The sequence below is a fragment of the Labeo rohita genome, chromosome 7, assembly GCF_022985175.1.
Source record: "Labeo rohita strain BAU-BD-2019 chromosome 7, IGBB_LRoh.1.0, whole genome shotgun sequence".
In the NCBI taxonomy this organism is placed as follows: Eukaryota; Metazoa; Chordata; class Actinopteri; order Cypriniformes; family Cyprinidae; genus Labeo; species Labeo rohita.
The window spans coordinates 39958805-39972963 of NC_066875.1; the positions used below are offsets into that span (position 1 = coordinate 39958805).

Sequence of the window (14159 nt, forward strand, 5' to 3'; positions counted from 1 at the left end):
GAAATTCATTTTTTGAGTGCATCCTCCATCGGTGACCTGAACAATCAAGGTATTGGATAGGAGCTGTCCAGCGCTGTGGTGCTGACCTTGCTCCAAAAACTAGGTTTTAAGCATGAAAATGAAGCTATCTCAAAGAATAATAGTGGAAAAAGGAAACTGTTTTATGAGAAGTTATAGGTGACTATAATTAAAGTACGCAACACTTCATTACGCAAATTCTTCCACTGTCTTCTTTGGCAAAGCACTATATCCCACTGTGTTTATCAATGCCTCACCACTGACTGTGAATCCCTCTCACATTCGTCATTCTGTAACTCCATTTAGAGCGTCAACATTTCCATCACATGACTGAGAGTGATTATATGGCTGTGACATAAGCTATTTCTTTTGTTGGGTTAAAGGCGGTGACACGTCAAAAGCGCACATTGTTGAGCGAGAAGCTTAAGAAGGATTCATTTTTAGCACAAATGTTGTGTCGGGGGAGCCAGCCTTGTCTGCTGTATGTAACAAAACACGCTGAACATAACATCCTGGTTCCAAAATAGCCGTTTTCGCATTTCGTCATCTGCTCTAAATTTGCAGTCATATGCATTCTAAGTGACAGCGCGCAACACAACAGCCTGTGTCATGGAACTCGGGCTCCGTTCGTCTTCGGATATACGCCTCCCACCGCATTATTACGGGAATATTCATGTCATATTCTACGAGAACGTACAGTAGGGTGAGAGTAGTGTCGTTTGCCTCACTGAAAGGAGGTCGCGTGAATGTCTGGCGCGCGTGTAAAATGACGGTCTCGGGTGCCGCACTAACAACTGTGGGTGCGGAAGGCAGAGCAGAGCCACAACTTCACTAGGATTGGACAACAGGCAGTGGAGCGGGGATTCCTGGGGACTGGTGTCTCTACGAAAAGACTTAGGATTATACATCCACGGCTTTATCGCTAACAAATTCAATGGCAGCATCGGAGAAAACACTCATTTACCGAGAAGACACTGACTCGTTTAGAAACTTGCTTTCCAAACGGGACATGCGCTTGATAGCCGCACAAGAAGAGTCAAATTATGTGGATCTGAATGACCTGCTGGAACTAAAACTGGATGATACAAAAACAGTGAAAGTGACATTTACTGGCGACTCGGGTCAATTGGCAATAATTAAAAGTATTAGTGGTATGAGCGATTCACAAGACGATAAACCATGCATTGGAAAAGTAAACGAATCTACTAAATGCACCGTGAAGGAATGCGTGGAAAAGTCAAGCCCTTCGGAAATACCTCAAGCTGATAAAAACGACACGGACTGTGCCGAGAAAACAGAGCAAAAGCCCAAATCCCCGAATTTAGACACAGAGAGCCTGGGAAGCAATAGCAATGAACAATACAATGACGTTTATATGAGCAGCAGAAGTGAATCGGACGATGAGGTGACTGTGGTGCTTTCGGATCACGGCACGCCTGAAGTCCACGAGGATGAATCGCACTATATCACAACCCACGAAATCCAGCTTATGGAGTTGGACCACGATGCCGATTACGACTTTGAGACGGGATCCAGCTGGGATATCGAGGACGATCTCCAGGTCTACTCGTTTGTCGATTACGCGTCTTTTGACAGTGATGAAACGATAGAGGCAAAAGAGACGAGTGCGCAAAGCAACCAGGCTAATGCGAGCGACGCAGCGGTCAGCAGTAAGCCTGAAAGCAATCTCTGTGACGCGGATAAATGTGCCAGCTCAGATGAGGGCCTGTCAAAAAAACAAAATACAGCCGGGCAGATTCACCTGTCAATCAAAGCCACTTCCCGCGCTGTGAACGAGCCAAGCAGCATCCAAGATCAAGCAAAAGGCATAAGTCGCTATGTTTTGAGAGGAGTGGATGCCAAGGGCGACAAAGTGTGTGATAACACAAAGTGTTTCATTGCTGTGCCGGGGCGCTTGCACTTTGGCAGCAAACTGAAGAGCAAAGATGTGAACGAGTATTCCAGCGGTGCGTCCAGCGCGGTGAGCGAGCTGGATGACGCCGATAAGGAAGTGCGCAATCTCACCGCCAGGGCGTTCAAAAGTTTGGCGTACCCATATTTCGATGCCATAAATTTTAGTACTTCTAGTGAGTCTTCCGCTTCAGAGCATGGGCTGGGAATCAACACGTGGTCGACGTTTGTTGACCTAAAGTATGGCAAGGGGAGAGATCAAAACTTAGTAGCACATAAAGGCTCCACATCCAATTTCCATTTTGCCAAAAAGAGGGACGGAAAGGGGATAACGGGCTTGACTTTGACTAGCATGCGAGCGCCCCCCGTAGAGATATTTGCACTGAACGGCAATTTGGTGAGCCGCAAAAACCCATCATCTACTACAAAAAAGACCGAGCTCATGGGGAAGTTTACACAGGGGCAAAGTGGCCTCATAAGACTGACCGAAACGCTCAATTTTCGATGCAATGTCAAATCCGGGCAGCCTGTAAACGAAAGCACTGGAGGATCACGTTCCACAGATGAAGTTACAAACACCTTGCCAAGCGCTCAAGGGAGTGAGGCCAGCAAGCGACCCTGCAATGCAGGGGAAACCATGGAAGACACACACAAGAAAGCCATATTCGCATCGAGTCTCCTCAAAAATGTCATTTCTAAGAAAATGCAGTTCGAGCAGGAGCGCAAAATGGAGAGGGGCGAGATAAGCGAGGCGCACCATGCGCCCTCTCCGTGCTTCGGGACGCACGAAGCGCATAAAGAGAAAGCAGCCAGGAAAGATTCCAAGGCGCTGCAAAGGCAAAGCTCGAAATTCTCAGAAGCCGACTCCGACTTCACGATCGTCTGCGTGGACGATCTGGGCGACATAGTAGACAGTAATTCAAGCGATGCCAAAGACGACGGCCGCAAAGAAGAGACTTTGACGAGTGCATCAGAAACGAATTTAGAGTCGGCGAATGATACTAAAAAAAGGAGCATTCGAAGCATCCAAAAGCACGCTGCTTCGCAGCCAAAATAGCGCGTTCAGATCGTGGAGGGACGGCGAGCTAGAGTTTCAAAAGGAACATAAAAACGACAAAACCCCTGAGGAGAAACCGCTACGCGAGTGTCCGGTGGAAACCAGCTTCAGCGTTGAGTCGGCGAGCGGCAGGCACACTAAAATGTCACATTTGTTTGTGCCAAGCATACAGCTTCCGTCCGCGGAACGGGACCTCAGGAAACCGCCGTCGAATGTGAATTCCTCCACGCGTGATCAAGCAGAGAGCGGAGCTTTGAAGGTGCGTTCAAACACGCTCTATGTGTCAGATGCGACGCGCAACGCTGTAACATCGAAGTCGCCCGAAATCAAAATAAGTTTGCGGAGCGTTCGTGACAACAAAAGCGACCCGTTCAATATCGCGAAGCTGCTCACTCCCAATTTAGGCTGCAAGACAGCTGAGGACAGCAGATGCCAAGCGCTCGCCGCGGCTTTCAAGGGTGAGTCCTCTGACAAAGTGCCCCACTTTATAGTCAGAGACATTAGAGATAACAAGGGCAAGCTACAGACCCCCATTCACCAGGTTAGAGACGTGCGCAAACTGGTTAAGAGCTCATATCACTTCGTGTCTTTAGATAACAACGACCACAAATCTAGCCACTCGACTTGCGATGGAGAGCACAAGGCAATAAAGCAGAGTCCTTATCTGAACTCAGCCTCTCTTTCACCCATAGTGATTAAATGCCAGTCTGTGAATACAAATAGCAATGTGAAGCAATCCGGAAATTTAATAGACCCCCCCAAGAGACAATTTTCAGAGGATATAGTTGAGACCGACAGGTCGTCTCCTCTCGTTGCTGTAGCTAACAGGCTGCCAAAGCAAGAAGTGCCATCCGGGTTAAAAATTGAAACAAGCACACGAAAACAAGACAAAACAAGGGACGCAGCCGAGAAGAAAAGCGAACCCAAGATGGCCAACCAGGCTGCTTTGGAAAAATTACAAGCTGCTGTTAAAACAATGGAGCAGCTGTATGTTTTTGACAAAAACGAGTGGAAGAGAAAAACAGAACCACGGCCGATAATGGACAGCCACGTGCTCTCGCTCATCACCAGTGAGGAACACACTGTGGAAGAACAGGAAAGCAATTCTAGCTCCACTCCCGCTGATGTATCGCTAAGACGAGATTCAACCTTAAACCTGATCGAGATGCCACCTAAAAAAGATGAGAAATCGTCAACCACTCCGATTGCACGGGAAGAGCGAAACGGCCCTAAACCGCTCGTAGGAACGCCTTGTAAGAAGCCATTAGCCACAAAGGCACCGCAAACGCATGTTGCATCACCAGCGTCTTTGAGCTCCAAGGCCGTTGCAGGTAAATCTCCAAAGGTCCCTGTTTCCTTGAAGATATCACAGCCGAAGCGTGTACTAGAAGAGAGGGAGAGGCCGAATGGCAGTGAGACCGAGTTTGCCCCATTGCAGTTCACCTCCACGGCAGATTCGGAGAATTACTTAACCATACCAGTGAAGCCTCAACCAACGTCTGCCATAAAGCCAACCACGGCTGGACTGGGCAAAACGTCTGTTTATACAATCCCAACTGGAGGTGGTAAAACCCAAACGGCTAGTCCACCGTCATACCTGGTTCACACTGACACCAGAGGCCATCCGTCACCAAAACGCTCATCTTTTGTCATGGAGACACGGTCCCCAGATACCCCTACCGCCACTATTTACCACACACCCCTGCCTGTCACAATGCAAGCTGCTCAGCCTCAAGTCATTTGCTTCTCCCCAACGATTCAACCCTCCCCCATCCCGACAGATCACTTCCAGGCGACCCAAAGAAAGATGCTGCTGGATCCCACCACGGGAAGCTACTACTTGGTGGACACTCCGGTGCAGCCATCAACCAGGCGTCTCTTTGACCCGGAAACCGGGCAGTATGTGGACGTCCCGATGCCGCAGCAGCCTCCCATGACCCCTGTTCCACTCCCAATATCCCCTCTCGCTCTCGGCCCGGGAGCTTACGGCCATACTTACATGTTTTACCCAGGATACATGCCAACTACGATGATTCCCGCGCGCACTATTCAGTCCCAGCTCTCTATGCAGTCAGAAGCAGATGATGGGGATAAATCCCATTCGCACATGGGACAGCAGGAGGATGGGGTGTACATGGAGAGCCCTTATTATATGCCATCTGGGAAGTCATCGCAAACATCCTCTATGGCTCAACATGTTAAAACCAGCAGGCTGAGCAACAGCAAGCAGCCTGTCATCAGCATCACCTCCCAGCAAGGGCCAAGGATCATCGCTCCCCCCTCTTTCGATGGCACCACCATGAGCTTTGTGGTGGAGCATAGGTAAAGCCCCACTCACCTACAACGTAAGTGCAAATTGATTATTTTGTCATCATATTTGCATGTATTGAATGTTTTTTTTTTTCATAATAGTAAGGGATTTACAAGAAAATAATGTAAACCAAAAAACAATTCCATATATGTGACCCTGGACCACAAAACCTTTCTAAGTAGCATGGATATATTTGCAGCAATAGCCAAAAATAAACTGTATGGGTCAAAATTATAGATATTTCTTTTATGCCAAAAATCATTAGGATATTAAGTAAAGATCATGTTCCATGAAAATATTTTGTAAATATATCACTGTAAATATATCAAAACTTAATTTTTGATTAGTAATATGCATTGCTAAGAACTTCATTTGGAAAAATTTAAACAAACCATACATCAAAGCTTATTTATTCAGCTTTCAGAAAATGTATAAATCTCAATTTTGAAAAATTGATCCTTATATGACTGGTTTTGTGGTCCAGGGTCACATGTTTAAAATCCTTTGTAAAAGCCTTTGGATGAAATGAATCATATAAAAATGCTTAAATGCTTTTAAAGACATTTTTTAAAATTATTTTTACTTATTTTTTTCTAACCTTTGGTTATGGCTTGTTTTTAATTCTTTGGAATTACAGGAAAAGTGGTCCTTATATAAAATATAAGTTACTTCATGCTATTTCATACCTGTATATTTCTTTCTTTCTTTCTTGTATTAAGGAATACACTTAGTAGTCGAATACACTATAAAATATTAAGTTAATACTTAATATTATGGATTTACAGTATGTACTTATACTGTATATTCTTAATTCAAGCATAAACCTATACAATTCCAGGTTTATAGGTTTATTCCAACTTGTTTTGCTTTTACCTGATTGTTTCATTTCACAAAGTATTTGTTCCCATCAGCACAATATTAGCCTATGGATGTCTAATAGTAATTATATGGGTAAATAAAAGGGGTAGTCCACCCAAAAATGAAAATTTTTTCATTATTTACTCATGTTGTTTGAACTCTGAATGAATTTCATTCGAAACCGAACACAAAACACAGCAAATGTAACAATAAATTATCAAAAATGAACTATAAATGTACAATAAATAAAGGTTTCTCTTTCTTTTTTGCACTCCTGCCTTGTAAGTGGACTTCATAATGACAATAACACTTTGAGTGTGTATGTGTGTGTGCCTGTCACACCTACAACTGTTTGTAGTGCTCCTTTTCCTCTCTGGCCACAAGGGGTCCTTTTAAAGTTAACCTTAACTGCTTTTTAACATAAAAAATGATGTTGATTTGTTGGGCACCTGCTTAAGCATCTGCGCATTACTTGCAGCTAGTAATGGCCCTGTTTTGAAGAAATGTTTTTGTACGCACAAAAAACAAATACATTTTTTGAAATATGTTTTTTTGTGTTCTGCAGAAGAAAAAAAGAGACATACAAGTTCAGAATGCCATGATGGTGAGTAAATAATCACCAAATTGTAATTCTTAGGTGAACTATCCCTAGATTCTTACATTCTAAAAAATATTTTCTTGTAGAAGATTTGTGTAAGACCTGTAGACACATCAATGCCATTTTGCTATTTAATTTGAATGACTTAACTTTCTAGCAGTCATAAATAAGACAATGTGTAAGAACTGCCTCACCATGACCAACTTAGAGGAAATTGATGCTTTTATTATGAAGAAATGTTTTTTTGTTTGTTTTGGTTTGTTTTTTGGTTTACATTTTGCAACTTCAGATTGAACTAATATGTGTCTACTAACCCAGAACCAATGAAAAAATAATGGCTCTTGCCTCGTTGGAAGCTGGAAGCAACCTGCTCTTTTAGAGTGTTGGGTTTTCAATTTGCATTTATGCCTTTTGCAGATAATTCACAAACTAAAGCTTACAGAATTGCAGTGCATTCAAGATTTACATGGCCTATGAGTTTGTGCATTAGAATCGTACCCGTGAACCTTGGTAAGACAGTAGCGTACAGAATTTTGGTGGACCCACATTGCCACAATGTTATTTCTCTATTCACTCTTATAAAAGAGATATAAACGCTGTCACTAGGGTCATACCTTTTCAAATGTATAGGATTTAGCTACTAATATGTACCTTTAAGGTACTTACATGCATCCTTTAGGGGTAAATAAGGAACAAAGGTGTACCTTTTTACACCAGTGACCGCTTTTGTACCATTTTTCTGAGAGTGTTTTACCAAACCACTGTTTTTGAATGAAAAATAAGTATGTTTTTTTTCAAGAATATTTTGTTGATAAGTTTAATGCTATTTGTGTCTCATAAATAAGTTCAACTAAAGAGTTATAAGCTTTATGCTAATACAGTCTCAGAGAAAAGGTACAAAACTGTCACTGGGGCTGTATCATTTTAAAAGGTACTAACATGTACACTTTTGGAAGTAGTATGGGCCATTTAGTGGTAAATAAGGTACAAAGATGTACCTTTAGCTTTTGTACCTTACACTCCACACTTTTGTATCCTTACAAAGGAATATGTACTTTTAAAGTGCTAAAATTATTCATATTTCATATAGTACCTTTAAGGTACTACTATGTGCTGTTTAGGGGTAAATACGGTACAAAGATGCACCTTTCAACTTTTTTGGATTAACATACCTTTTTTAATTGTCATGAGGTAAAAATAGTTTTCTAATATTTCCTCTTAATGAAAATAAGTTATGGACCTGTAGACATAACATTTGCACATTTATGGGTATATACAGTGGCATGTGAAAGTTTGGGAACCCCTTGCCGAATCTGTGAAAATATGAGTGATTTTAACAAAATAAGAGAGATCATGCAAAATGCATGTTTTATTTTATTTAGTACTGTCCTGAGTAAGATGTTTTACATAAAAGATGCTTACATGTAGTCCACAAGACAAAAAGATAGCTGAAATTATTAAAATAACCCATTTGAAAAGTTTGGGAACCCTTGGTTAATACTGTGTGTGGTTACCTGGATGATCTACAATGTTTTTTTTTTTTGTTTTGTGATGGTTATTCATGAGTCCCTTGTTTGTCCTGAACAGTTAAACTGCCCGCTGTTCTTCAGAAAAATCCTTCAGGACCCACAAATTCTTTGGTTTTTCAGCATTTTTGTGTATTTGAACCCTTTCCAACAATGACTGTATGATTTTTGAGATCCATCTTTTCACACTGAGGACAACTGAGGGACTCATATGCAACTATCACAGAAGGTTTAAACGCTCACTGATGTTTCATAAGGAAACACGATGCATAAAGAACCGGGGGGTGAAAACTTTTGGAATTTGAAGATAAGGGTAAACTGAGCTTATTTTGTCTTCTGGGAAACATGTAAATATCTTCTGTAGCCTCTGAAGGGCAGTACTAAATGGGGGAAAAAAAAGATAATTATTGCAAAATAAGAAAAATGCACACATTTTTATTATGTTCAAAAGTTTTCACCCCTGGCTCTTAATGCATCTTTTTTCCTTCTGGAGCATCAGTGAGTGTTTGAACCTTCTGTAATAGTTGCATATGAGTCCCTCAGTTGTCCTCAGTGTGAAAAGATGGATCTCAAAATCATACAGTCATTGTTGGAAAGGGTTCAAATACACAAAAATGCTGAAAAACCTGAAGGATTTTTCTGAAGAACAGAAGGCAGTTTAACTGTTCAGAACAAACAAGACACTTATACAGAACTATCACTAAATAAAAAAACACAGCTGAGGATCATTCAGGTAACAACACAGTTTTAAGAATCAAGTGTATGTAAACTTGTGGACTATAATATCTTTTTCAGGTCAGTACTAAATAAACAATAACATGCATTTTGTATGATTCCTCTTATTTTAGTAAAATACTGAACATTTTTACAGATTCTGCACGTGGAATGTAAACTTTTGACCTCAACTGTATATACATTTAGGGGTATATGTACAATTTAGGTACTGATATTTAAAGTGCTAATATGTACTTTTAAAGTACTGTATGTTAACATTTAGGGTTAAATATGGTACAAAGATGTTCCTTTTAGCTTTTGTATCTCAGGGTTCCTCTCCAGGGACAGCTTTGTACCTTTTTTCTGAGAGTGTACCATGTGTACGCTATTTTGTTTATATGAGTATAAATAAAAATGATTTTATGTTAACCCCTCCTCTCCGGTCATAAAATAGCAGCCTCAAAATACATGACTACTGTTCTATTTCCTCAAGAGCTACTGTATGTCTATGGTATGGATGGTGTTAAGATGAGACCTCTAAAGAGCAGGGGGTGGCATGGCGTCTGCCCACGGGCAGAAGGGAAGAGGCGTGGCATTGTTGGCATAGCAGTGGGAGGAGAGAAAGGTCAGCCAGTTTGTGGCATGTGTTTGTGCTGATACAGTGTTGTGCCAGCTGCTGTTGGATATCAAGACGCCTCGTCCTGAGATGCTTGGGGCGCGGGCAGGTCACCTTTTTATAGGACAGCCTTATGTTAAAGGGAAAGACCCAGAGGCGGGCCAGAACTATTGCCTGAGGGATATTATACAAACAAATCAGCCAGCGTGCGATCGCACGGCGCAAGGGAGTAACATGAGATGCCTGAACTGCAAAATTTTAATGACCTATAATCCAGCTATTAGCAAGTGGATGGTTTTAGACACACTTGAAGATCATGCTTGATTTTGAGCACGGCTTGAATAACTAACTTGTTAACTGATAACTGTGCTCACAGAAGAATGCTGATGTTAAATTTGAGTGTTTAATGTCACTCTTGTTCTGTTTTACACAGGAGCCACATGACGTCATCTTTTGACTGAGTTGATTTCATTTTTTTTGCTGAACTTTTTACTATATTTTGGTATCTCCATCATCTTCATCAAGAAATCTCCCACTCTATTATTTGCGGCCCACTTGTTTATGCTCATTTGCTTCATTTTGTGTTATAAATCTGTTCTGTCACCTTCTCAAATCTTTATAGAAGTGGATGGATTTTTTTGCATTGGATTTTTTTTCAAAGAGTAGTTAAATGTGCATTTACTGTTTGGGGTAACTGTAAAAAATCACTTTTTGCACCTTCAGAATAATGTCAGTCAAATAAGAGTACAACAGGGATGCACACATAATAAAATCATGGTGATAACTATTTTAATTTTATGGATGTTAACAAATGAATAGCCAATATTACAAATCTATTATACTATTTAATCTAAATAAATTAAAAAATAAAATATTTTTTTAAATGCTATAAGTGAATTTAAGCATCACACCAATATATTACACAGTATAAATTTATATTCATTTTCAGATTTGCTAAATATTTAATTTAACAGTATTATTGAGTTATTTGTGGGGGTATTTTTATTTGTTTTATTTTTTTTCAGACTAACTTTGAGTGAGCATTAGATGATGGTAAAGGAAATCTAAGTGTAAAAATAGCTTTTGTGTACACAATTATATAACAATATTGGCTGATATATATCCAATATCGGGATATGTAAAAATAAAAACTGGCCCCACAGGTTCTGTATACAAAACACACAAAATTTCTTCTAGTATTGATCATTTCTTGACTGAAGCTCTTCTCCTGACCTTGATTCTCTACACTCTTCCTTGAGAGGTGTTTTGTGAAATGAATGGATTACATTACAATTTTATATTGTATATTTTTGTCATTTTTTACTGTTGTTTTTCTGCTGGTATTGAATGGAGCACCACATTAAAACACACAAAAATGTGTGGATGTTGTGGTGAATGGGATGTTTTAGGGGGCTGTATTCCTCTATTATCTCACAGTACCGGTATAGTGTGAATGTGTGAGAGAATGTGTTTACCATTTCATTTCGATTTGGTATTACAGTTTCATCTCTTTCGGCTGCAGTGATACAGAATTAAGGTCAGCTGAAATGATTTTGGATGAAGAAATGACAGATATTTGCAGAAATGTATTGTATTTTGAATACAGAAACTGTTAACAGTTTAGAAGATGTAGCTTTAGACAACCTGTTTAGCGTCATATCGATTTATCAGGGATTTTTTCAGGGAAAAATCAACTAAACCTCAGTTTTCAAGGTGCAATTGTTCTTTCAAAGTGTAATCTGAAATCTAATCTATCATATTCATAGTCTTACACCCGTGATATCCCTATGTTATATTCAATATTCATTAAAGGAATAGTTCTCAACCTCAAAATGTACTTAACCTAAAGCCAAGATGAGTTTTTTCCTCATCTGAACAGATTTGGAGAAATTCACTTGCTCACCAATAGATCCACTACAGTGAATGGGTGCTGTCAGAACTTGTGGATTATCGTGATGTTTTTATGTTTTTTGGACTCTAATTTTGACGGCACCCATTCACTGGATCCACTGGTGAGCAAGTGATGTGATGCAAATTTCTCCAACATATTTATGAAATATATGGGTGAGCCTCTAACTCAGTACTTGTATTTAGAATTGATTGAACTGAAATGAAATTGATCCTACAAGTCGTTTACTGCATTAAGAAGCTGCACTGTTTTCAAATCTTTTCAAGACATTTTTTATAACTGACATTATTCTGAACTTTAATAACAGAGGCAAAACATTTGGATCCTCTGTTTGATCTATTCTGATGCACATAGCTTGTTTTTAATAACTCATGTTATAGTATATTTGTGAATTCATTCATTTTTTCAGCTGTTGGAGCTGCTGGCCAGTCCGTTAAGCTGTCATTGAGAAAGTTTGGTTTGGCGTTGTCTTCAGGTTAACAAGAATATCGTTCAGAGCATTTAGATTCACTGACAAAGTTTACTTAAAGGTGTTTTTTAAAAAACAAATCTGTGAATCACAACAGCATAAATATGTGAAAATGTTTTTGTTTGGTATGTGCTCTATGTTGGTTTTGTTTGGTCTGTAAAAAGGATGTTGAAAGTGCTCCTAGTGACGTAATAAGGAGTCACTTGATGTCATGATGACATTTGAAAGTTGAATGTTTCTGTAATGATCAGTTTTAAAAGCTAAAATTGATAAATAGTGTTGGAATAAGATTGAAATGATGGCACAGTTATGTTGCAATGGTTAGAAGTATGTGTGAAGATGGATTATCGACATATTGGATGAGAATACGCATTATAGCGTCATTGAAAGAATAAAGACTGAGATTTAAAATGAAGGAATGCAAAAAGGGAGAACTGTTATCTGGTTTGACATTACAGAAAAAATAAAAAATGTTGTTGATATCATCATTTTGTTGTTGTTTCTTCTTTTTATTTTTATTTATTTATAGTATTTGGACAGTAAGATTGTTAATGGTTTTTAAAGAAGTCTCTTCTGCTCACCAAGCCTGCATTTATTTTATTTAAAATACAGAAAAAGCAGTAATATTGTGAAATAGTTTTACTATTTAAAATAATTGCTTTCTATTTGAAAATATTTTAAAATGTAATTTATTCCTTTGATCAAAGCAAAATTTTCAGCATCATTACTCCAGTCTTCAGAGTCACATGATCCTTCAGAAATCATTCTAATCTGCTGATTTGCTGTTCAAGAAACATTTATTATTATTATTATTAATATATTAGTAGTAGTAGTAGTAGTAGTTTGGAGTCAGTATATATATATATATATATATATATATATATATATATATATACAGGTGCTCAATAAATTAGAATGTAGTGGAAAAGTTCATTTATTTCAGTAATTCAACTCAAATTGTGAAACTCGTGTATTAAATTCAGTGCACACAGATTGAAGTAGTTTAAGTCTTTGGTTCTTTTAATTGTGATGATTTTGGCTCACATTTAACAAAAACCCACCAATTCACTCTCAACAAATTAGAATATGGTGACATGCCAATCAGCTAATCAACTCAGCACCTGCAAAGGTTTCCTGAGCCTTCAAAATGGTTTCTCAGTTTGGTTCACTAGGCTACACAATCATGAGGAAGACTGCTGATCTGACAGTTCACAAGGAGGGTAAACCACAAACATTCATTGCCAAAGAAGCTGGCTGAGAGCAAGTTTTGTATTTCATTTGGAAACCAAGGTCCTAGAGTCTCGAGGAAGGGTGGAGAAGCTCATAGCCCAAGTTGCTTGAAGTCCAGTGTTTCTACAGTCTGTGATGATTAGGGGTGCAATATCATCTGCTGGTGTTGGTCCAATGTGTTTTTTTGAAAACCAAAGCCACTGCACCCGTTAAGAAATTTTAGAGCACAACATGCTTCCTTCTGCTGACCAGCTTTTTAAAGATGCTGATTTCATTTTCCAGCAGGATTTGGCACCTGCCCACACTGCCAAAAGCACCAAAAGTTGGGTAAATGACCATGGCGTTGGTGTGACTGGCCAGCAAACTCACCAGACCTGAACCCCATAGAGAATCTATTGTCAAGAGGAAAATGAGAAACAAGAGACCAAAAAAATGCAATTGAGCTGAAGGTCACTGTCAAAGAAACCTGGGCTTCCATACCACCTCAGCAGTGCCACAGACTGATCACCCCCATGCCACATCGAATTGAGGCCGTAATTAAAGCAAAAGGAGCCCCTACCAAGTATTGAGTACATATACAGTCAATGAACATACTTTCCAGAAGGCCAACAATTCACTGAACATGTTTTTTTTTTTTTTTATTGGTCTTGTGAAGTATTCTAATTTGTTGAGATGGTGAATTGGTGTGTTTTTGTTAAATGTGAGCCAAAATTATCACAATTAAAAGAACCAAACTACTTCAGTCCGTGTGCACTGAATTTATTTATTCCACAAATTTCACAATTTGAGTTGAATTACTGAAGTAAACTTTTCCACAACAGTCTAATTTACTGAGATGCACCTATATATATATATATATAGTTTTTTATAAAAACATCTTATATTAATGTTTTTGAGCAGCAAATCAGAATATTAGAATGACTTCTGAAGGATCATGTGACT

The 14159-nt window shown here is 39.3% G+C and overlaps 1 protein-coding gene across 1 annotated transcript; it reads left to right on the forward strand.

The window, feature by feature from the left end:
• Positions 1–614: 614 nt before the first annotated feature.
• On the forward strand, positions 615–5331 carry c7h4orf54 (chromosome 7 C4orf54 homolog). Its single transcript, XM_051115861.1, is given in 2 exon segments — positions 615–2931; positions 2933–5331. Coding segments are annotated over 2 exon segments (4359 nt in total). The 5' UTR covers positions 615–952; the 3' UTR covers positions 5313–5331.
• The last annotated feature ends 8828 nt before the right edge of the window (positions 5332–14159 follow it).